Source organism: Thermobia domestica, chromosome 3 (assembly GCF_964235325.1).
Source record: "Thermobia domestica chromosome 3, izTheDome1.hap1.1, whole genome shotgun sequence".
Classification (NCBI taxonomy): domain Eukaryota; kingdom Metazoa; phylum Arthropoda; class Insecta; order Zygentoma; family Lepismatidae; genus Thermobia; species Thermobia domestica.
The window spans coordinates 143,753,595-143,780,682 of NC_137456.1; the positions used below are offsets into that span (position 1 = coordinate 143,753,595).

The window sequence follows — 27,088 nt, forward strand, 5'->3', positions numbered from 1 at the left end:
TATATATATATATATTATATATATATATTATATATATATATATATATATATATAATATATATATATATATATATATATATATATATATATATATATATATATATATATATATATATATATATATATATATATATATATATATATATATATATATATATATATATATATATATATATATATATATATATATATATATATATATATATATATATATATATATATATATATATATATATATATATATATATATATATATATATATATATATATATATATATATATATATATATATATATATATATATATATATATATATATATATATATTATATATATATATATATATATATATATATATATATATATATATATATATATATATATATATATATATATATAATATATATATATATATATATATATATATATATATATATATATATATATATATATATATATATATATATATATATATATATATATATATATATATATATATATATATATATATATATATATATATATATATATATATATATATATATATATATATATATATATATATATATATATGGCTTCAATATTCCAAGCATAGGTTTTCATTTTGATCTTCGCCCTTCTATTCGAAAAGGAAGTGGCTGAAGTCTTCAATTTTCAGTTTCAACATTGATCGCCACAAGACAAAAAACTGTAAAAATAGTGAGAAGCAGTTCCTTAGGTATGGATTCTGTCCTGCATGGATAGTTGCCATCTTCGAATTATTTCTCTATTATAGTCAAAAATAATAGAATGAACTACTATTTCTGGTTCTGATATTGATTTATATAGAGCTGAAACTGTATTAGGAGGCGAAAATAGTTTTCTATATGGATTCAGGGCCCCAAGAATTGATTTCGTTTCAGCTATTATTCTCCTACTGCAACCTGGAGTAACGAAACTAGACTTGGGAGCAGCTCGCTTGGCGGGTGGAATTTGGGAATGCGCAATAGCACTTCCCGGTCTCTCGTTTTTCACTGCAACCTACAGGGGATGAACAAAAATATGGACCATCTAAAAAATTGCACATTATCTTTATTAATAACGAGTAGGACCATCTTTGGGACATCCTGCAGTCGACAGGGAATGGAGAAATACAGGTTATGTATGGTTGTTAAAGGGATGTTGTAGCATTCTTCCGCCAGAGCAGCTACAAATTGTTGTAGAGACGACGGTGGTGGATATTGGGCTCGCATCTTGGTCTCCAAAAGTGACTACAAAGGATCAATGATATTGAGGTCTGGCGGTTGTGGAGGCCATTGCAGATGTGAAATTTCATCTTCGTGCTCATCAAACCAGTTCTGGACGATGGGAGCTATATGAACAGGGACTCTGTCATCTTGAAACTCGACATTACCATCTGGGAACAAAGTATTCGTCATGGGATGCAGCTGGTGGCTCAAAATGTTTACATAGTCCTTCGCAGTGACATATCCATGCAGGGTGATGATGGGTCCGGCAGAATACCAGGATATGGCTACCCAAATTATCACTGAACCACCGCCATGCTTCACTCTTGGTAACGGACAGACAGTATCATATGCTTGTGCGTTTACGTACTGCTCCACACGTAAACTTGACCAACAGTTAGAAACAATGTAAGGAAGACTCATCCGACCAGATGACGTGTTCCCTATTCCATTGTCCAGTTTTTATGGTAGTTACACCACTGTCTCCGTATTGCAGCGTGGTCAACAGTCACGAGTTGTTTAGGAATTGCAGATCTGCCATAAATACCCTGCTTGTGGAGTTCTCTTCTGACGGTTTTCACACTAACAATGTTTGTAAGCTCTGTATTTAGTTCAGTTGTGACTTTCGGCTCCGTGGTGATCTTATGCTTGGTCACAATCCTAGCCAATGTGCATCTGTCTCTGTCACGCAACACACACTTGCGCCCACGCTGGTGCTTCGCTGATACGGTTTTTCCGGAACGCTTGTAGGCAGTCATGATCTTCGAGACTGTGCCTCTTGATACACCAAACATTTCCGCTGGTTTCGTCACGGAAGCTGCCACCATACGCGTATCCACAATTTGTGCTCTTTTAAGCTTTCTCAGGTCAGACATGATTCACAATAACCCACACTGACTGATCGCTGAACTCTAACTGCCCCATCTGGACAGGTTTTATACCTCACTGGATGTGCCGTTGATCATAGCGACACTTTTTATTCAGACGCAAATAGTGTTTGAAATGGCTACCTCTTTTATACCAGCTGTTTCCATATTTTTGTCTATTCCCTATATCACAGTCACTCTTCAACAGGTGATCATAGTGTGCGGAGTTCAAAAGTGTTATTATTTTAATTTATTCCTGCAACTAGATACGGAATATTAGAATTCTTTATTTTAATAATGGAGTGCAATAGTTGGAAGCGTCAAGTGATACACAAACAGGATTTCAAGATTGTCTATAGAGTGTGTCATTATTTAAAAAAAACGAGGCTTCAGCATAGCGATCGCTGAGTTACTATAGAACAGTAAGCCTGTGATGTAAGTTTACGAACGGTATAAAGAATTGCAATCGAGCGAAAAATTTGTGAGCAGGTCTCCGTGAAACCCGTGGCTTTGCCCCTGCTCATGCATATCTTTTAAAAGTACGGTAAGAATAAAACAAGTAGGAATAAAATGAACACACAAAATATAAATCTGCCAATAATGAAAGTGAGAACTTCGCCCCATATTAAGTCTTAACTTTAAGTTTAACAAATATGTTCCACTAAAATTTTAATTTAAAAAGGTATTTGATTTATATGCAATATGCCAAATACTTTCTTAGGATTCCAAATAATCTCTTTCGAATGAACCTAACATAACGAAAGAAGAAAGGGTTGGATTAGGATCCTCTCCTTACGATTCATTTTGAAAAGTTCTTAAAAGATTATAACTTTCGTAAAAATTACTTGATTCTGTTAGGATAAATAAACATTTTCTCTTATTCTTTCCCGAAGTATTCAATCCTTACGATTAAAAACTATCAGGGATAAGTGGTAAATTTACTCCATTGATGGAAGATGAATATCTTCTCCCATTTGATTAAAAAAAAAAACATTATCCACAAAACTTATCGTAGAAAATAATAGATTTTTGGTACAATATGGTCATATTGTGTGAGGCTTCATTCCATGGAATTTAGTTCATACGTGCATTTAAATTTTTTTTAAGTTTCACATTCTTATTTCACATTGGAACTCAAGATTCGTCTCGTCTCGATTTCGAAAACTAAACATTTGGCCATTTTATATATATCACGTTCAGTGCACAAGGAAATCAAGTCCACTTGTCATTTGGATATATTTCATCTTTGAGCTCTCTATTTAAAGCTCCTTTCACACCTTAAAATGTGAAAGTCCCGATATTGTAAACAACTCTTATTTTGGAGAAAACAGACTTAACTTTTCCATGAACTTAAGATAACCTTACAAACTTTATAACTCTTTTCCTCACAACTTAGGTAATTGAACTTGATTCTCTTGTGCTCTGAACGCCCCATATGTAAGGCTCTGTTTCTTAGTTGTTTCATTGGAATTAGGTATGAGAATATGAAAGCGAGAATACATTACTTACTGCAGAAGCATTCTGAAGGAACATGGAGACAAATCAGGTACTTCAATGGGTTTATCGGTTACTTCCGGAATGCTTCCTCGAAACATACATTCAAACACAGGACTGGCTACCGACAGAGGAAACTTATGAGCCCTCACCACCTATAACAGTTTCAATATTTTTTAAAAAAAGTACACATAACATTATGAAACAGGATATGCCATGGCTTTCAATAAATCTTCTACGTTGTTTACAATGAACTATTCTATGACATATTTTTCAAACAGGAAGTAACCATTTTACAGATTGACACCCAATTTTGAATGTAGCTAGCGGTTTCAATTAACAAGGTTCAATGTTAAAAAAAGAAGTGAAAAAGTGTCCTTAGTGAATGGTTGGCACATCGAACACCAACGTCATATTTTCAACCTTGCCGACAGTATTAGCTACGGAATTGATCCATCGTCAAACAGTACCGATCGATACGTTCAAGCACTGGAAATTGAAATCGGTAAGATTCGTGAAACAAAAATATACTGATAGTTACTCTTTTGTTAGCTATCACTTGATGAGTTAAGTAACACGGAATCTTGCCTGATTTTAACGTTCCTTTCAGCAGCGAGGCTATATGAGACGGGACTTACTGATTAACGTGGAATCCGAACCACATGAGCTCCCACCGGGAATCGAATCCGGGTCTCCCACGCCACAGGCGCGTACGCTAACCACTTAGCCATAAAGAGGCTACCTATTGCCTGATTTTATCTTTTAATGCCTTTCTTTTTAATCAAAAGATCCAATATATTTCAATCAAAAATTTTCTTGTAGGCCTTATATTTGGAGAACTACATATAATGTAGCCAAACCCAAACTATCACTTACCGTGGGACGTAAAGCTCAAACATTTCATTTCCTTTTTCCAAACTATCACTTAACTCAGTATGATGTGATTCCATAAAAAAAAAATACGAAAACTCGATTTAGGGGCCGTCCAAAAATTTTGTGGCCTCTGATCCAAAAATTAATTATTGACCAAGATCGAATTTTTTGATGCATGTTTTTTAGATCATTCCTAAAATTCTTCGCCAAGATCGCGATCTTTTGATCCATTTCTTGATCATTCCTAAAATTCTTGTTCCGGGTTTCGGTTTCTCTCATTTTGCAACTCTGCTCTAGCGTTATCTACTATTAGGTTATTATTATGTTCCCTTATTTTCCTAGCGTTCTCTTTCGCTTGATAACAAACGACCTAATCGTATGGAATAAGAATTTGAAGGGTAATCGCAAAAAAAAAAAAAAAAAAAAAAAACGTTCCCTTTGTTTGACTACCAACCACATTTCAAATCTTTATCTATATTTATAAGATAATGTTCTGCAAGATGTGAAAATTACAACATCAAGAAAGAAGAAACTAATATGAATTTTTAAGTTTAATGTCCCATTGTTAAGCCCTTTGGACTAAAGGGATGGATGATTAATTAAAGTGAATGGTTGTGAAATTAATATTTTTGTACTCTTCCAGAGATTGATGGTAGAACGAGGAACACTAACATATAATCAGATCACGTGTAGTGAGGAAAAGACATATTTTGATCACTCATCAGCTTAACTGGAATTAAAGAAAGACAGTACTTTATCTGCTAAGAAGATACTAACTTAAACTCCCACATATCTCAACGGAAAAGCGAGAGGAGATTTCACCATATAAATCAATGAACTATAGAAAAGAAGGCAGAAAATTTACGTGTAATTTAGATTTTAGAATAATCAAATCATTGTTTAATATTTTAAGTCTTATCATGAACAAAACTAGAGCCCTGTCACAAACATCTTGGCATTTCAGCTAAACGAATAAGACGCAAGCTCTGACGAAACGTTACCAAGTGGTAAAGGGGTGTGGCTATGGCTAAGCAGACAAACTACAGCGCGATCAGGTGGCAGCCACAGCCTTCTATATATGTACCAAATTAAAGACTTGCCCAAATTTTCCTGTACATTTTACAATCTATGGATGCGTATAGTAAAACTTCATCGAGCATTGTAAATATTCTTATGAAACACGTACGTATTGTCCAGAATTAACTGTAATTTTCATACAGCTCATGCACCTTTTCTTTTGCAAAATATACACTTTAAACTATAATAATCGTAGGACACGCATATCACGCATGGTGTAATAAGTATGGTCGTATTCCTGCTTTTTCGTGTTTACTGCATCCCCTACAACCACTAGGCAGGACCATCGGACTACCAATGACAGATAATGCGGCGTTGCCATTTTCACTTCGTGGCTAGGAACATATAGAAGGCTGTGGTGGCAGCCGATAGACGTGGATGCGTACAAAATAAACGTGGCAATACCGCTGGCCTCTCATTTGCTAGCAGCATTTAAAGGGAACTTGCAGCGCTGCCTTCAAATACTAAGATGTTTGTCACGCCGTTTAGTGATGGCGACATACTAATATTAAATCCTAAATTAAATAAAAACTAGAAGAACCTCTCGTTCTTCGCCGATTAGGAATATACAGTCACTCCAAAGCTCCGATTCTAGCAGATTCTTCCATCTGTCCTTTCGTCCATATGCTTCCAACGTTTGATTGTTCATGGAAGACAAACTAGAAGAGACAAGATGAGTTTTCACATTATTACTACATTTGTTATATACGAAAGATCTATTGCGTAACATTTTAAAAAATGATTTCTTTGAGCATAATAATAATAATAAAACTTTTTACATACATATACGAGGGTCATTCTGCTGTAAAACACAAGCGGCAAATGATTGTGAAAAGATTTATTGTACAGAAACTGCATACTTTACACTGTCTTCAACATATTCACTCTACACATTTCTCCACTTAGAGGTCGCTCGTGGGAATATAGTTAGCGTACTAGCCTTCGGCGCGGAAGACCTGGCTTCTACTCTTGCTGGAAGCTCATGTGGTTCTGATCTCACGTGAATAAGTTGATCCACGTTTCATACAGTGTCACCGATGAATGATACATTAAACTCCAAACCAACAAACATTCACGTCCTTATCATACTGTTATACCAGATTTTTGATAATTATACCGCGTTGCCTATCCAGTGATTCAAAACTTCTACCGTCTCGCTCTTTGGCTCAAGCTGAGGCTTCGTAGGTGTAGTATACTGAATGTTACAGTCGAGTATGCCTTCTATTCGGAAAGAGCTGCTGATGAACTCAAAAGGGATGTCGTACATGGTTGAACATATTGGTGAATAGAGTACAATGACGGTATGGGAAAACTGGTACCATGCTATGGTAAGTTCTTATACACCATTAGTCATTTGTGTTTCACATCAAAATGTCCTTTTTTTCTTTTTCTGGATGACCCTCGTAAACTTAACATTCCTTCAAAGTTGTACCGGTAAATGATACTAATATCATCAATAAGCAAATCTAATCTCTTCTACCAATTCTTTTAGGCTATTTCCACTCTTTCTAATTACTCATGTAAGTAGATGTAATGGCTCAGACTGTTAAACTTCTTTAGATAATTAATATTCTGCGACATATTAAAAGTTTGATAGTGTTGTTTGTTTTCTTGTTAGAAGATTGCACATATCACTAGAAGGTGATGTTGACATAAAATTGCTTACAAACTTAATGTAAACACACACACACGCACACACACACACACAAATGCAACTCACTGGACCATCTTTCGCCCTCTGATGAAGTGGAGTCATAGAAATCATGAATGATTCAGGACGAAGACGAAAATCGTGTCTTCAAACCGGACCAAAGATGTTCAAATATATTCAAGTTCAGTAAGCATCCTTCGCTATGTCTATTCTGCTATAAGCAGGGGTAAAAGTTAGGGAGAACGCGGGGTTACGTCGTCCACCCACTTCCAAAAAATATCTATCGCTTCACTTCACTTCCTATAAAATTACAATGGTCAAAGATAGGCACAGGGGACGTTGTGGCGTCATGCGTCCCCCTACCTTTTCAGATCCACTTATACCTCTGGCTATAAGAAATAATTGTGTGCGAAACTTGGTGGCCGAATAGTATAACGCTTGCTTGATAAACCAAAACAAATCGAAGCGATTTTTCGAATCCTGTGGAGAACGTTTTCTTTTTTTTTTAATCACCAGGGACATTGCATTACGCCTGTCTGCAAATGCATATATCAGATATAAAGATGTAAAATATACTAGATATAAGGACAATTAAAATATGCATGGAACGTAAATTTATTCAAAGGCTTTTATATTAATTGCTTATAGAAATGTTTTGTAAACCTTTTAAAATACAATGTAAGATTACAAATCACTCTGAATTTGTAAAAGTAGATGCATCACTTAAGTCTTACTTTATGTATTGGTTAAAGATACCTGGTAGAAATGAAGATATTGCACCTGGAAACCGAGTGCGTGTCGTCACTCGCACATCAATCGCAATGGACTTTAAACCTATATGGCATATTAATTAGTTACAGTTAGGAAAGAAGTTCTAAATTTTTTTCTTCATATGATATTTAAACTATTTATTTTTGTTCTATGCTGCTTTATTTCCAAAACGTACAATTTCCTTAACATATATGAAAAGCGCTATTTTCCCTTAAAATCCTGGCTAGTGTTGCCAGCTTGAAACGTCATAGTTTTACGTTATTCTAAAATTCTGGCTGGTACCACCAGCTTGAGACGAAACATCCTAGGCTACGGGAAGCCAGCTTGAAAGAAAAAAAAACTATTTATCTTAAGACGTATCCGTAGCCGACGTTAAGGGAAAGGGAAAGGAAAGGAAAAAAAATTGGGTCGCCGATATTATTCCTTTCTTACGCTATAATTATAGACCAGTAAACACAACGCTACTTAACTCCAGATTTTTGTACACTAATGGCATCGTCGATGTTACGGAAGAAGAGATGGAGAAAAAGAAAAAAAAATCATTCAGGACAACACCATATATCTTGCAACTCTGTTTATTTAACTCTTCTGTAATAACGTATAATACTAGACTCTCATTAACATTTATGATCATGGATAGCTAGATTCAAATAAAAAAAATTATATGTATTCCGTTTAAGATTCTCAAACCTTTAATGCCAACACAACTCAAAGATGAGTAACAGTAGAAGTTAAACAGTACTGTAATAACAGTGAAAGAGTTGTTTACAATTTAACTAGACATTAGCACAAGCTCCTCGGTAGGCTACTTCACAAAGAGGAGATTACCAATTACATTACTGCTCGTAAATATCTCATTACAGAGAGAGAGTAGACCTACGGCTGTGTCGATTGACCTTCCCCCTTTAAGTACATAACATCTCCACTTTGTCCGCATCCAACTGTTAAGAGGGCATTTCCCTCAACATAATTTACAATTAACAGCGGCGGTAATAACAATACACACTGTAGAACATTACGGGGAATACAAGACCAGCCAGTGAAATTAGAATCAACTCCTGACACTTTCACATTGAAGTACGAGCGGTATCGTACACCCACCGTCTTAGCGCGCCTCACTGAACTAGTAAGCAACATTATAGCTAAAACATGACATGAAGACAACTCGAGGATTTAACACAAATTTTGTGGTGTGGCGACTTAATACTTGGATTGTAAACTATATATATATATATATATATATATATATATATATATATATATATATATATATATATATATATATATATATATATATATATGGATATTAATAGACAATACGGAATACCCGCTACTGGACAGACATAAACTAGCCATCGCTAATCAATCTTTACTTTATCAAACGGAGCATTTAAGAAAATAGACAATACGGAATGCCCGCTACTGGACGAACATGAGCTAGATGGTAGCGAGTAATACGTTATACATCTAAACAACTCTAGGAAATGATTTTATTCAAAGCAAGAAAGAAACGGTGTTGATATCAGACTACCCCGCCGGCGTATGATTCGACTTACTGGATAGAGACTCACTTTCGTTTACTCGGACATGTTACTGACGAGACTCACTTTAGACAATATTATAGACATTGTGAACTGACGCAGATAATATATAAATACACTGAAAACCAAGAATTATTGAATGTATATTGTTGTTTACTTATAAACGATCTGTATCAGTAGAATGAACACATGAAGATATTAATTTGACGTTAGATATTGTGATCGAAAACGATTTGGACGGATTATAAACGGTGAACAAATTTCTTTCACAACTTCCTGGACGATATCAGTTTCTCCACGAGACGGAATAAAGAATAGTAGACATAATTACCTGGGTAACAGTGACCAAAGCTCACCAAACCTTACTCTCACTTCACGAGTAGGAACACTGCAGAAACATTGTGAAACAATGTCCCAGGGTGACAACCGGTCCTGACGACTTCTCCAACATCTCACCATACAGCTATCATAACCATAACTTCGGCACAGGTTGACCAAAGGGTGACATCTCCTTAGTTGATGCCAAGTAAGCACATTTCACCACTACTTTCACCAGGTAGACAGAAGTTCGCTGCAAAGCTGCCACAACACTGTGTTCGCAACAGCGACCGCAGTCCAGGAACATTAATCCCACAGAGCAGGTATGACCAATAACCAGTAACATAGGATGGAGTCCCTTATTAAGAAATCTGATGCCACAGAATCACTACGTCAAGAAGACGAGAAATCACTACTTCAAGAGGACCAAGCCATACGCAATCGAATGCGGTTTGGAGACAATAAAGAAAGGCTATTAAACTTCAGATCTCACCACAGCAGTGATTAACGAGTATTGCGCCAATCCCAATAATACGTCAGACACACACACGCTGAGCAAGTTTCAGATGAATCCCTTATAATTTACTACATATTCATTCCTCCAACATAATGTTCAACCACAGCAATGCTTAAGAGGGCACTGATAATAAAAGCACAATCGTTTACTGCATAATTCGCAGGAAATTTTATGTCCAAAGACATGGACAAATTATGCTTCTCACTACGCTTCCGCCATGTTCGCTACAAGAAGCTAAGACAAAAGGGGGCTCCGCAGCCCGCTCGTTTCCTGATTGGTCATTCCATACTACGCATCAGAGCGTAGAACGGAAACGACAACTTTAATAATAAAATATATATGACTGAGTGGAAATAAAAATTATATAAATAAACGTTTATATACTCACGTTTATAATTAATCTCTCTGTTTAAACGAAACACAAAATTCAAATTATTTTAAACAGTCAGAGCTATTCTCAAAGGCCGCTCAACGCAAAACAAAGACATATAAAGAAAAATAGCACACTATAGCTACGCACACTGGCCCAATTGTCGACCATCTTGAATCCTTCATGAGAGTCGAGAATTGAGAAATATAAAAGAAATAACATTAACTAAGAGCTGATTAAACATTTCCACAAATAATCTCTTTGAGAAAATGTAACGCTCAAAGAGGAACGTTACATCCACCCAGGGGACAGGCAAAAATTTTTTTTACACCATATATATATATTATTAGTTAAAGTTATTTATATGGATAATTCCGAAGAAGTTCATCTCTCCGTTCTTTGGAGCAGTTGAATTTCTTCAAGTTATGGAAGTTTTGCGTTCCCACACTTTCCCCAGTGAGGGTATGCAAAATCGCTGAGTTTTTCAGGACCTTTCTGGCTAAGAAAGGGCCCGAGAAACATTTCATATATTTAGCAAATTCTCCTTTGATTGAAGAGGAAAGATAGTGAAGTCTTACCATTACTAGGTCTCCTTCTTCTAACTTAACCTCCCTTCCTGTTCGTTTCAAAGATTTCTTAGTTTTATTAGTAACTTTAGGATATAATGTAATATAACGATCTTGGGTAGGTGTCTTCTCTAGAACACCAGGCCAAGGAAAACTCCTTTTAAATGCTTCAATAGCAGAATAAGATAAAAATAGCTCTGCAGGCCTACAATCAATACTACTACATAACGAATAATTAAGGAGTTCCTGACATCGCTTCAGTACAGTACTCCACTTAGAATGATTACTATGACACTCCAAACGAATAATTCGGTTGAGTTCTTTATGGCTCCTTTCCGCCAAGCCATTCGAAGAAGGGGAATAACTGGACGTTAATATTGATTTCATATTATGCTCCTTATAATAGTCCTGCCAGGGGCGCGAGACAAACTGTGAACCTTTGTCCGAGACAATGGCATTAGGATAAGGAAACAAATAGAAATAATTCTTTTCCAACACTGAAATTATACCTTTAACATGAGCAGTCTTTAGAGGAAAGAAACAAACAAACCTAGAATAAATATCAATAATAGATAAAATATAATAATAAGCATTACTAACTGGGAGCCTCCCAACGAGGTCTACCGCTAGACGGTCGTGAGGTCGACTAGCTTCTATATGAATTTCTTCTTTAAGTATTACTTGATTGGCGAACTTTGTCTCAGCACAATCAAGACAATCTCTTATATACTGTCGAACTGACAATCTTTGTTTCTTCCAGTAAAATAAAGAACGACATAAAGACATACATTTCCTAGCCCCAAAATGACCACGCGAATGGACTATTCCAATTATTTCCTTTACTAATTCTTGAGGAATAACCAAAAGCCATTGGTTCGAATTTCTATGCTTGAAATATAACAAACCTTGATAACAAGTGACATGTTCTGGAGAACTATTCAATAAAGACCTTAACTTAATACAAAAGTCATCGTACTTCTGCTTTTCCCTGACTTTCTCCAGGTTGAAAAGAGACGAATCTTGAACAGACAAGAAATTGACATGATACTCTTCTAACCTAGAAGGCACTTCCGGTTGATTCCTACTCAATGTGTCCGCTACAAAATTTAAACTTCCAGGACAATGCTCGAAGACAAGGTCGAACCTTTGTAATTTTAGAAGCATACGAGTCGTCCTAGTATCTAATTTCTTCATAGAAAAAGAATGAGTGACGGCAGCATTATCTGTATGAATATACGTGGTTCTTCCAAGCATATATTGTGAAAAACGTTCACACAGAAACAAAACAGAGAGCAATTCCAACTGAAAAGAAGACAATGAAAGTTCGTGAGGTTTAACTCTACGACTAGCGTAGGCAATGACATTTGGATGATCGGACCCATCAGGGTACTGTGCCAGAAAACCAGCCAAATTCTCTGAACAAGCATCCTAATGGATGTGGAACGGCAAGTTGAAATCCGGTTGCCCCAACGCAGGTGGATTACTGACGATTTCACGCAAGAGATCCAAAACTTCAGGAGTAAGTTTATACTTAACATCCTTCTTAATGAGATCGTACAATGGAGAAATAAGAGTCGAATAATTTGGAATAAACCGCTGTCGCCATCCCAATAATCCTAGAAATTGACGCATCCTTTTCTTGGTTTTTGGGACGGGATAGCAACGGATTGGCTCATTATGACGTGGGTCAACTTTAACAGTCTGACCACTAATGACATGTCCCAGGAAGTTCACTTCCGTCAGAAGGAAGCAACACTTCCGGAAATTTAGGGAAAAATTTCCACGCTCGAAAATTTCGAACACACGCTCCAAATGGGCGAAATGTTCGTCTAGAGAAGTACTAGATATTAAAATATCATCCAGGAATAAAGTGACGAAATCTTTAGTACTTTGGTCGAAATAACTATGCATGACGCTCTGGAAAATGGCGGGCGCACTCTTGATTCCTTGAGGCAAGACCAACATCACGTACCGGCGTCCTTTATAAACAAAACTCGTACAGGGGTATGACGAAGGATGGAGACCTACGCCATAGTATCCTGACGAACAGTCAAACTTTGAGAAATATTGCGCTTTCGCTACACGGTTCAATATATCACCTATTGGTTCCACTTGAGCCTTAGGAGCCCGGACACGGTGGTTCAGTAGGCGAAAATCAATTACAGGCCTGACAGCACCAGACGCCTTACGAACACAATGCATGGGGTTCCGGTACGGTGAGGTCTGTTCACGGGCTAATGCCCAATTCAATCCGTTTCTGTAATTCTGCCTCAAATTCCATTTCCATGGATTTTGGCACAGAATAATACGGTCCTACAACAGGTTCTTCGTCAGTTAATTCTATCTTGTACAAGGGCGTTCGTATCCTGCGGGGATACTCGCAGAAAATATTACGATATCGAAGTAACAAATTATATAAACGTTGCTTAACGTTAGTATCTAAATCTTCTCGAGATGAGATGTAGTCCTGAATTTCAGTTTTCGAAAGGTTAGATTCAGGAACTATATGCACATCTGACACAGAAAGAACAGCTGAATTTTCTACTGGAGGAGAAACCTCTAAAGTATTAACATCAGAGCACGAAAGTTCAGAAGGAAGTAATTCCTGCTTATCGGACGGCCATTCAGTCCTCCCGATCTCAACCTTGTTTGAAGACAAAGCTACCATAAGAATACTAGGTTGATCAGTCGAAATCACAACATGACCAGCATTATCACGCAATCTGATTTCCTTTCTCTCCCTGTCAATAACAGCCTTAAATTTATCTAAAAATGGACAACCCAAAATAAGATCAGTTCGAAGATACTTTATAACAAACAACGGAATATCAAACAAATGACCCTGAATATTTAAACTAAATATCTGGACACCTTGAACTGAAAATTTTTCTGTACCGGCAAAGGCACCCAATGACAAACCAGTATATGGTCGCAATTTAGCAGATGAGAATTTTAATTTTAACTGTTTCCAAATATTCCAGTCCAAAAGGCATAGATCTGACCCACAGTCAATAGTACAGGTTAATTGGACTCCTCCAATGTTTCCTTTGACAACAGGGGAAGAAGAAAAATAATAGTCGGGCTTTTCCTTTTCTTCATCCTCCTCAACTACAAAGTTTACGTTAAATGACATAACATTATTGCTCTCGTTATTGTTTACATCTCCAGATAATGACTCCACCAAGACATTATAAGTTTTGACGTTAGTTTCTGAATCATTATCTACGGGGACTGAAGAAATACAGCAGTCGTTTCCCCCCGTGTTCGTAAAAGACTTCAACCTTAGTTTTCCGAAGTAGATGAAGGTTGATCTTCCCTCGGATTGGAAGATGCTTCATCTCGTCTCCTATCATTATTTTGATATCTCCCGTTACGTCCTCGATTTCTTCCACGATAACGGTTTCTACCATTTCCTCGATATCGATTATACTGATAATTATTACTATTATTGTTATTGTTATTATTTCTATTTTCGGTCTGAGCATAGCTTAAAAATTCAGTTTGACAGCTACTGTCAACATGTTCTGAATTACGATTAATAATTTTAGCTTGCTTAGCGAATACTTTCTTTGTCGGAGGCCTAACTTCATGTATAGAAGTATCCTCAATTCCAGATAATAATGCTACTTTACTCATTAATTCGTCAACACTATTATATTGCTGAACAGACAGCAAACGCATATCTCTAGGCGGTAAACTATTCAAAATTAATTCCACAAGTTCCGAAGTACTCGGGGTTTCACATATATTATAGTAACTTTCAACTACAAACCATACGTAGTCTAACAATGAAGCAAATTTCGTCTTATCGTAGCGCAAAGATTGCAAAGACTTCTTCTGTACACGCTCTATCTGAGGCGAACAATACTGATTCTTAAAAAGACGCACAAAGTCTTGATAAGTTTTGATTTCGGGAGCTACTGAGGTATACCAAGCAAACGCGGCTCGCACCATACAATGTTCTACGACCCGTAGTTTGTCTCCATCAGTAAGTGAATACATACTTAAACATTTCTCAAGATCCCTCAAAAACTTCCTTGGGGCTCCAGGTTTGATATCCCCAGAATACGAAGGAAAAGATTGTAAATCTTTCTGCTTAATCGCAAAAGGCAATGAATTTGGTGTTATACCACTGAAGGTGGCAACACTGTTTCGCGATACCGGATTATTCGATACAATAGTAGGGTGAAAAACACTAGGATCATAACTAGGCTTTAAATAGCTAGTATTAAACACTGGTGGGCTATTCCCAACATAGAAGTGATCCCTCTCGACATTGACCATGTGACAGTGTCAGTAGTACGAGTACTATTACTTACATTATTACTGTAATAAACAGAAGAATTAACATTTGGAAAAATACTTAAAGCACTGCCAACCACTTTAGTTTCAATAGGACTAGCCGGAAACTCATATTTAATATCTGGTTCTGATTGCACAAACACAGGTTTACTTAAATAATTAGTAACAGACACATTGCATTCAGCAGACGTACTAACAATAGTATTGACAGGCAAATTATCCCTTGACTCAGAAAACGACACAGGAGGGTCAACACTAATACAAGGACGTTTACAGGGGACACCTTCCTTACTCAGGCTCCCACACTCAACTGATGTAAATTTCGGTTTCTGCAATTTATCCACTTTATTAGTTAGGGTTAACACTTCAGCAAAAAGTTTAGATTGACTAGTATTACACCCCTCTAATTCAATTTTTACTTCATCATTTTCATTTTCAAGTTTTTTATTTTATCAAAAACAACCTTTAATGCTTTATGATGAGATTCAGCTTCATTCTCAATAGAATCAACACGAGATTCCACAGATTCAACACACGACTTAACAGACTCAATACATACTCTTATTATTCTCAATACATGACTTATTACTGTCAACTTCTACCTTAATGTCCTTAATGTTATCTAACTGCACTTGCAAATCCTTTTGATTAACAGTTAAAGAACTACAAAGATTTTCTACACTACCTATTCTTTCATCAATTTTGTTAATTGTAGTGGAAAGGTTATGTACATTTTCAACAATGCACTCCTGAATTCTAGCATTGTTAGCTTCAGCTTTTTCATTACTTTCTGCTATCTTACTTTCTATTTTACTATTACTTTGCTCAACGTTTTCTATTTTGCTCAGCACCTGAGCTAACATTGCGGCGAGTTCATTCGCCTGTTCTGTCCCTTTTTCGCTTCCTTGCGGGGACTTAGGCAAAGAAAAATGTTTGGGAGGTGATTCATTCTCACGCTCCAACACTTCAGAAGAAGTATGTGCGTCACATTTAGGACAAACCCAAACAAAAGAATCTGAGCTAACAGCTTCGAAAACACTAGGAGTATCTTTTAACTTAACACAAACAAAATGTGACCATTCGTGACACCTGTCACAAGATATAGCACGTTTCTTATCAGAATCAATTTGTTCCACGGCAGCAAGAGGCTCGCTACAACAAACGCAAATAATATCATCTCCATTAGGAGGAAGATTCCTCGACTCAGCCGACATTCTACTTACTTACTTAACTCTTAATAAACATAGACATATGTGAACTCTATCCAGCATATCTCATCAACACCAACGCGACAGTCCGTATCACTCGTTTCTTCCCGCATAACACGACAACAACCAAATAGTGTAACATTTTTAGATAATAAAATAATCCTGCAGCTGGGTTCGCCAAACTTGAGGCGAAACAATTTACGCTAGTTCGATTCTATGGCTGGGTAGCCAACTTGAGGCGTAATATTTTACAGTAATTTAAATCCTGGCTAGTGTTGCCAGCTTGAAACGTCATAGTTTTACGTTATTCTAAAATTCTGGCTGGTACCACCAGCTTGAGACGAAACATCCTAGGCTACGGGAAGCCAGCTTGAAAAAAAAAAATTATTTATCTTAAGACGTATCCGTAGCCGACGTTAAGGGAAAGGGAAAGGAAAGGAAAAAAAATTGGGTCGCCGATATTATTCCTTTCTTACGCTATAATTATAGACCAGTAAACACAACGCTACTTAACTCCAGATTCTTGTACACTAATGGCATCGTCGATGTTGCGGAAGAAGAGATGGAGAAAAAGAAAAAAAAGATCATTCAGGACAACACCATATATCTTGCAACTCTGTTTATTTAACTCTTCTGTAATAACGTATAATACTAGACTCTCATTAACATTTATGATCATGGATAGCTAGATTCAAATAAAAAAAATTATATGTATTCCGTTTAAGATTCTCAAACCTTTAATGCCAACACAACTCAAAGATGAGTAACAGTAGAAGTTAAACAGTACTGTAATAACAGTGAAAGAGTTGTTTACAATTTAACTAGACATTAGCACAAGCTCCTCGGTAGGCTACTTCACAAAGAGGAGATTACCAATTACATTACTGCTCGTAAATATCTCATTACAGAGAGAGAGTAGACCTACGGCTGTGTCGATTGACCTTCCCCCTTTAAGTACATAACATCTCCACTTTGTCCGCATCCAACTGTTAAGAGGGCATTTCCCTCAACATAATTTACAATTAACAGCGGCGGTAATAACAATACACACTGTAGAACATTACGGGGAATACAAGACCAGCCAGTGAAATTAGACTCAACTCCTGACACTTTCACATTGAAGTACGAGCGGTATCGTACACCCACCGTCTTAGCGCGCCTCACTGAACTAGTGAGCAACATTATAGCTAAAACATGACATGAAGACAACTCGAGGATTTAACACAAATTTTGTGGTGTGGCGACTTAATAGACAATACTAATATATGGATATTAATAGACAATACGGAATACCCGCTACTGGACAGACATAAACTAGCCATCGCTAATCAATCTTTACTTTATCAAACGGAGCATTTAAGAAAATAGACAATACGGAATGCCCGCTACTGGACGAACATGAGCTAGATGGTAGCGAGTAATACGTTATACATCTAAACAACTCTAGGAAATGATTTTATTCAAAGCAAGAAAGAAACGGTGTTGATATCAGTCTACCCCGCCGGCGTATGATTCGACTTACTGGATAGAGACTCACTTTCGTTTACTCGGACATGTTACTGACGAGACTCACTTTAGACAATATTATAGACATTGTGAACTGACGCAGATAATATATAAATACACTGAAAACCAAGAATTATTGAATGTATATTGTTGTTTACTTATAAACGATCTGTATCAGTAGAATGAACACATGAAGATATTAATTTGACGTTAGATATTGTGATCGAAAACGATTTGGACGGATTATAAACGGTGAACAAATTTCTTTCACAACTTCCTGGACGATATCAGTTTCTCCACGAGACGGAATAAAGAATAGTAGACATAATTACCTGGGTAACAGTGACCAAAGCTCACCAAACCTTACTCTCACTTCACGAGTAGGAACACTGCAGAAACATTGTGAAACAATGTCCTAGGGTGACAACCGGTCCTGACGACTTCTCCAACATCTCACCATACAGCTATCATAACCATAACTTCGGCACAGGTTGACCAAAGGGTGACATCTCCTTAGTTGATGCCAAGTAAGCTCATTTCACCACTACTTTCACCAGGTAGACAGAAGTTCGCTGCAAAGCTGCCACAACACTGTGTTCGCAACAGCGACCGCAGTCCAGGAACATTAATCCCACAGAGCAGGTATGACCAATAACCAGTAACATAGGATGGAGTCCCTTATTAAGAAATCTGATGCCACAGAATCACTACGTCAAGAAGACGAGAAATCACTACTTCAAGAGGACCAAGCCATACGCAATCGAATGCGGTTTGGAGACAATAAAGAAAGACTATTAAACTTCAGATCTCACCACAGCAGTGATTAACGAGTATTGCGCCAATCCCAATAATACGTCAGACACACACACGCTGAGCAAGTTTTAGATGAATCCGTTATAATTTACTGCATATTCATTCCTCCAACATAATGTTCAACCACAGCAATGCTTAAGAGGGCACTGATAATAAAAGCACAATCGTTTACTGCATAATTCGCAGGAAATTTTATGTCCAAAGACAAATTATGCTTCTCACTACGCTTCCGCCATGTTCGCTACAATAAGCTAAGACAAAAGGGGGCTCCGCAGCCCGCTCGTTTCCTGATTGGTCATTCCATACTACGCATCAGAGCGTAGAACGGAAACGACAACTTTAATAATAAAATATATATGACTGAGTGGAAATAAAAATTATATAAATAAACGTTTATATACTCACGTTTATAATTAATCTCTCTGTTTAAACGAAACACAAAATTCAAATTATTTTAAACAGTCAGAGCTATTCTCAAAGGCCGCTCAACGCAAAACAAAGACATATAAAGAAAAATAGCACACTATAGCTACGCACACTGGCCCAATTGTCGACCATCTTGAATCCTTCATGAGAGTCGAGAATTGAGAAATATAAAAGAAATAACATTAACTAAGAGCTGATTAAACATTTCCACAAATAATCTCTTTGAGAAAATGTAACGCTCAAAGAGGAACGTTACATATAGCAGCATTACAGTACAACAGCAATTGTTAAATAAATGAAAGAATTGAAAATTTTCTTTTCATTGATCCTTAGTCCAACTCTGGTAAAAATAAGATGAATTGTCATTCCCTAAAATCAAGTTGAATACATCCTCAGTATTTTTCAACTAATTGATTCCAGTTAGGAAGCTATAAATGTATTTCCGCACGTTAGTTCACTAAGGGCGGTTGTCACAAAATCTAGTTTTTCAGAAGAAAAAGCCAAAAGCAAAATGTGAACTTCTTAGTAAACATGTGCTTTATTACAACTGCAACAATTTTGAAACTAGCAGACTTAGCGCCGTGAGAGATAGATATCTACACCAATAGGCCACCTGTACTTACTAGTTAGTAAAAAAAAAAAAAAAAAAAAAAAATTAAAAAATGCCAAAAATGGATACCCACCAATAGTGAACTAAGATACGGATTTATTCACTAACGACGGGTTAGCTTTGAGGTGCTGTACCGTTACAGATAGGCATCGCTTATTCAAGATTGATCAAAAAGTACGATTTTAATTTTATAACTCTATTCATCTGCACAGGAACAGTACAGGATAAGTTGAAGGGCAATGTCACTCCCTAATACATTGAACATATTGTTGGAGGGAATAATGTAAATATTTTTATTCACGGTACATGAGTTAGTGTCCTACAGATGGGTTATTTAATAGAACTATAATAGGTTTGACTATTCTAGGATTTTGTACAACTTTAGAACTCTATTAAATGACGTATACCAGTAATCTGTTTTTCATGATGTTCTAAACATTCAAGAGTAGTGCTCTGAAGTGCGGGGCTCATCCGTGTTTGAAGTTCCGACCTGTTGTTCAGTTCGCTCTATGTAAAGACCACCACTGAAGATTACAAACTAAATCTATAAGATCTTACTTTATCTTTCAACATGATTTAGAAATATGCAATTTTATGAAAACTTTTGAAATCAGTGTCAACTAGTGTCTCCCTTAGAAATATAATAATTCTTACTCTGTGAAGCTCATCCTATTGAAGTTTCTAACAAGGTAGTTGCAAATTAAGTAACAACCAGCCTTAAGATTGATAAGTCTTTGGAATGACCCCTTTTCTGAAATTAAATAGAAAATTTTAAAATTAATATTGCATACAAAATATATACACAGTTGGTTATCAAAAAAGTAAGAATTAAAATAGTTTTCAATATATCTGAAGAAAATTCAACTTATATTACTTTAACCATTTTTTTTAAATCTGAAGTTTAAAAATAGACGTGCGAAGTTGTTTTTACAGCCTCTACACCATCAAAACACATTCCTTTTAGATTTCTTTTAATTCTCGAAAACTGTCATCAGGTTTGCCAAAACGTGTGGATCAGTTTCAATCTGATTTTTCAAGTTATGGTTCAAATTCAGACAAGTGTTTTCGGTCCTATGTCAGTAGGCGAGAAACAAACTTAGTGGCAACACGTCTAATTTACAAAATCTCACGCTAGGCCGAGCTCCAACTCACTCCTGTCTATTTTGAAATTTCATCGATCATGAAACGACGATCCTCGTTGATTTTTTGCCAGATTTTTTCGATGTTTTCGTTGTTCCGAAATGATGAAGAGCATCATTTTCAACACTCATATCACCGCACTTAAAGCGTTCAAACCACTCAAAAATTATATGCCGTTCATATTTTCCTTCTTGAAAGCCTGTTGAAGCAATTTGGTAAATTTTGGTTTCCAATTTTCCAAGCAGGAACAAAATTTCAAACACACTCTTTGTTCCTTTGAATCTGCCATAACGATGTCGCAGACGGCAAATAGAGATGCACACGAGTCGAGACACACTTTGTAAAATTTGAGACGAGTCGAGACAAACGTATTTTTCGACTCGAATTTTTTAGTCGAGACACGTGTCTAGTCGAGACTGCTCGTAAAAATCTCGACTCGACTCGAATGTCTCGAAAATCTTTCTATAATTTTTAATATTAATTTGAAGCAAATATTCACTCAGAAACAGCATTGAAAGCAATTCCAGCATTTATTACTTTAGAAAGGTACAGAACACATACAGTTAACAGTTAATCTTTCGAGATCAAGATTTAATTTTCAGCTCAATTCACTGGACCTTGTCGCAGTGGCAGAGCGTTGCATTGTCTGATGAATCCCGAGTCTGATGAATCACTTGTACTGCGGAACGGAGACAAGCTGACGGCTGCTTATTATGCTCTGGGAACATTTACGTGAGCATTGATGTGTCCATGGAGCTCGAACAAGGCACCATGACAGCCGAGGCGTATCGCACACTGCTTGCAGACTACGTACACCTCTTCATGACGACCATGTTTCCCAACAGTAGTGGCATTTTTCGACAAGATAATGCACCATGTCACAAGGCCAGGATTGTGATGGAGTGGTTGGAGGAACACAGGGGCGAGTTCCAAGTGATGTTCTGTGCTCCCAAGTCGCAGGATCTGAACCCAATCGAATACATCTGGGATGTTATTGAACATGACCTCAGAGCACATGGCCCCCCTCCCCGGAATTTACGAGAATTAGGTGACCTCTGTGTGCACATGCGGTGCCAACTCCCTCCAGCGACCTACCAAGAATCATTGCGTGCATGTCAAGGCGCGTCGCCATTGTTATCTGTGCCAAAAGTGGACATACTGACAAGTAGGTAGGTAGTCATAATGTTCTGGCTGATGTTGTGCGTATATTTTGTCTCGAGTCGAATTTCGAGACGTCTCTCGAGTTGAATTTCGAGTCGAGGCAGAAACTCTCGAGTCAAGACACGAGTCGAGACAGAAACATATTTTCGAGTCGAGACATTTTATCGAGACGAATCGAGACTGGTTTAAGTCTCGACTCGACTCGACTCGTGCGCATTGCTTGCGGCAAACGAGAACAGTTGAGGAAAACAATAATACGATCAAACGTTAAGCTCCTACGCAAACACCTGATTAGATAAGGTCTCTATTATACCCACTTAGCGGGAGAACTCTCTATTACGCCTTGGAACGGGGCGCTTTTTCAATCCGATTTCTTTTGGACCTTCCTCGTATGCAATAAATGCTTTTCAGGGAAATATTGTACCGTGTGTTCTTCTTTGCTTCATGTCGAAACAATAAAATCGTGTGCATTAATTTACAATAGGTTTCCAATAATAATAATAAAAAAAAACTACTACTTTTATGGTTTAAAATGATTGTTTAAGGTGAATTATTATTTTCCGGGTACATGTTCAGATAATTGCGTACAGTTTGATAATATGGGAGCAAATTGATGTACGATGAAAACTACTATTCATGGAATAAGGTGCACCAATGCGTGCTAGAAGAGGTTAGTAAGTTAGGGTAGGTTAAGTTGGATTAATAAAGTAGGTTTGGTTAGTTTAGTAAATAGCGTAAAGTAGAATAGATTAGGTTAGCAGAGTAGGATAGGATATGAAATATAAATTTTTAGTTTAACGTCTCACGATTTTTCATACACAGTGTTTCTCCACCAGAAAGCCTACTCGGCACAAGCTGGGATGGAACCAGGGACTCCACTCCCTAGAGATGAGCACTATACCACTGAGTTACATCAGTCCTCTAGAGTAGAGTAGAGTAGATTAGGTTGGTTAGTGGTTGTATGTTGTATTTATAAGAGTCTTAATGTGGTTTTCGCAGTGATACGAATTCCTTTGACAGTTGTAATAGCTTTACGCTAATAACCCTACACTTGTAAACAAAGTACAGCTTCCATACATTGTACTACAGAAGTAGTCTGCAGGCAGAAGGATGACTCATAACTCTTACAATATTTCCATAATCCAAACAGTAGGCGCGGTATACGCCGTCATGGACTGTAAGTACAAAGTCAAACTGACTGAACAGGTAGTGTGGAAACCGCACTAGTATAATATGGGAGTCGTCACTTCGTCAGCATCTTCAGTCAGATTTTTGCCACACTGATGACTAGTGCTCAACAACGTCTAATATGTGAACTGTTACTCTATGAGTTCGAACTTAGGCACAACGATACGGCAGCAACCCAAACCATTTGCTTTCCGAAAGGGGAAGGTGCAGTGAATCACAGGACAGCAACTCAATGCTTTCAGAAATGTTGTGCAGGTTATAAAAATGTCGAGAATCAGTCAAGGTCCGGCTATAAAGTGTATGACAGATTCTGATGTCATACAACACGCTATTGAGGTCCACTGTAGTGCGCCACTTTCATGAACTCAGGGAAATCATCAGAAGCTGCCGTATTGTGTCATATGAGTTGATCCCAGCTCAAACTCAAAGGGAGTTGATGTGTGCCAACAACTGGAGAATCCTTGTGATCTGCGTTTCCAGAAACGGATTGACATATGTGAAAAAAAGATAGTGTTTATTTGAAATACGAATTGCAAAAATAGTGGTTGAGCAAGCGCCAACTTCCAGAACTGATAGTTAAACACAACAATTTCGAGCATAAAGTCATGTGGAAATTTCGCGAATGTGCAAATTTTGCTATTTTCACCTAAGTGGGGTTTCATGTTATTTGGGCACACAGATTCCAATACCAAAGTCCCATTTGTAAAATATGAGTACCGGTATATTAGAAGTTATCGTCAATTCCTAAAACATGTACCTAAGTCTATATACAATTTTTTCTGGGTAAGTTGAATATTAAAATGCTTATAACTCAAAGTCAAATTTAACGCATTCGCGGTTTTGGTATTGAATCGACGATATGTACTCTCTCATTATAATAGTAGTAGCGGGTACAGTGTCTCAGTGGTAGAGCTCTAGTGTGTGAGGTCTTTGGTTCGATCCCCGGGTAAGTAAGTATGTACTGGATAACATCGTGTTTGTCGGTTTTGTCAAAGTATTCCTGTTTCCTCCCACATTCTTATTCCCCCAACTCTTCCATCATCATTTATGTGCCTGTAAGTATTGTCTCCCTTAGCCTAAAGGGAATAATCTAACGTCGTTAAATTGAAAGATTTCGTCTTCATTTTAATCATAAAATAACAATTGACGTGACGACTTAATCACTGGTCATCTACACCAAATCGTGTTTGCGATTACTTAAATCTGTTCCCTATTATTTACTGCATAGAAATATTTTACTGATAGACAGAACTGGGCTTGTGTATAGCCCGCTCCCCCCAGTTCTTTGTCACCGGAACTGGAAGAGTCACTACTACCACTACTGCTATTGCTACTACTACTACTACTACTACTACTACTACTACTACTACTACTACTACTACTACTACTACTATTATTATTATTATTATTATTATTATTATTATTATTATTATTATTATTATTATTATTATTATTACTTATATCGAGAACAGACTCCAACCAACCCCTGCGGGGCTTCTAACCCGTTCCTATTACTACTACTATTGCTACTAACTACCATTACTACTACTACTATTGATACTAACTACTGCTACTGCTACTACTACTACTACCGCTACTATTACTACTATTACTTATACTAAAGCTTCCTTACCGCAAGATTTACATCTTAAATCTTTATAACACGCGATTCCGATTCATTATGAACTAGTATGAATCGTTAGAATCACTATGATTCGTTAAAAATCACTGGGGGGAGCGGGCTATACTTAATCCCAGAACTGCATGCGGTTAGGTCAAATTTTTTGTTATAACTTCATATAGCATTAAAAAAAAATACAGGTCTCTAATTTCTACGGATCTGAAACTTTTATTCTGGACTCTAAGGTTCAGGAAAAACTTAGGATGCATGAAATAGGAAATTTGACTCGAAACACTAAGCAGGATTAAGAACTACTGTGATTATAGAACTACTTTGCGATATTTTACATATGTAAATGAGTGAAAGTCAGAAATAACAGATCATTTTGAAGTAAAAGCACGTAACTTTTTATGTTAACTCTAACGAATGAAGTGAATTAGTAATGAGTGTAGTAATGTTCAATTTTCATCTCCCGATAGGTATACGAAACATTGGAAACGGATTTTATAAGCCTAATATTACTTACTAAAATTTTCCTTCAGTACATTTGCCTGGATACTTTTTATTGAGTATTCTCTGACAACATGCACAAAACTTAAAACAGAGAATTGATAAAAGAAAATAAGATAAAAGAGATCTGCAATATGACAGTTAAAGTTCACAGACTATTCCACAAGAAAGAAAGCAACGATTTATGACATGTTTATTACATAGAGCTCATGCATTTTATAGACAGTTTGCATGTCAATGTAAAACATTTTCCGCCTTTACTGTCATTTTGATATCCAGCGTGTTAATTATAATGGAAACATTTTTGTGATATCCACACGCCTCTAAAAAAAAGTCGTGTGCACATTAAGAATGATGTTGCTACCGTATAGGATCTAATTACTACAAATAGCGCAAATTAAGGATATGGAGTCGGTTTTCTTAAACGCTGTGGATATAGTATACATGAAGCTGCATCAGTTCCTGAAGGAGCAGCACGCTCATACTTTTAGGGATTATTCATTGAGTATGTACGAACTTACAAAGGGGGTAACAAAGCGACTTTCATTTACTTATCGACTGATACGAAAATAAAAAAGAATGTACCTGTACTTTATATCTGCATGTGTAGTGCCCTTGTACTTTATCTATGACTATGTGTGTGTGTGTGTGGGGGGGGGGGAATTTAACGGATATCGCATATCTTGTGCACATGGATACTTCTTACTATTGCACTACGTAGAAAATTTATGGTATTTCATGTAGAAGTGGTAATAGAACACAGAAGAAACGCAGATCAGGGGGTTCCCATGTGTACTATTACCAAAACTGTTAATTCACAAAGGAAGATCACTCTTGACTAGCAGACTCAATATTGGACTTAAGAAGTTGGCCAAGTGCTATATATGGAGAATTAGACTATATGGTTCAGAGACTTGGACATTACGGAAGTTAGAGAAGAAATATTTAGAGAGCTTCGAAATGTGGGGTTGGAGAAAGATGGAGAAGATTAAATGGACTGAGAGAGTAACACACGAAGATGCTTTAAAACGGGTAGGAGAGAAGATGACACTTCTGTTCAGCATCCTTTGTAGGAAGGCCAATTGGATTGGACACATCTTGCAAGGAAATTGTCTTCTTCACACAGCCATAGAAGGAAAGATGGAAGGGAAGCGAGGAATAGGAGGAAGAACACAACTGATCGATGATTTTTAAAATAGGGGGAAACATTGGAAGTTAAAAGAGGAAGCTGAAGATCGAGAAACGTGGAAGAAACATTTCCAGGACCAAATCTAAAACTGAAAATAAAAATCCTCATTAGTCCCAGTCCCAGGATCTGCCGAAAGGCAGAATAT

At 36.8% G+C, this 27,088-nt stretch overlaps 1 protein-coding gene across 1 annotated transcript in view; it reads right to left on the bottom strand.

Moving 5' to 3' along the window:
• Window positions 1-25,932, bottom strand: part of LOC145680787 (BTB/POZ domain-containing protein 1-like) — a 27,984-nt gene extending 2,052 nt beyond the window's left edge. The window contains exons 1-4 of the mRNA XM_081751791.1: window positions 25,771-25,932; window positions 20,789-20,885; window positions 6,077-6,194; window positions 3,601-3,740 (exon numbers count right to left, since the gene is read on the bottom strand). Coding sequence (XP_081607917.1) covers window positions 3,601-3,740; window positions 6,077-6,194; window positions 20,789-20,802 — 272 coding nt within the window. The 5' untranslated portion in view covers window positions 20,803-20,885; window positions 25,771-25,932. The remainder of the gene's footprint in view (window positions 1-3,600; window positions 3,741-6,076; window positions 6,195-20,788; window positions 20,886-25,770) is intronic.
• Window positions 25,933-27,088: the final 1,156 nt, after the last annotated feature.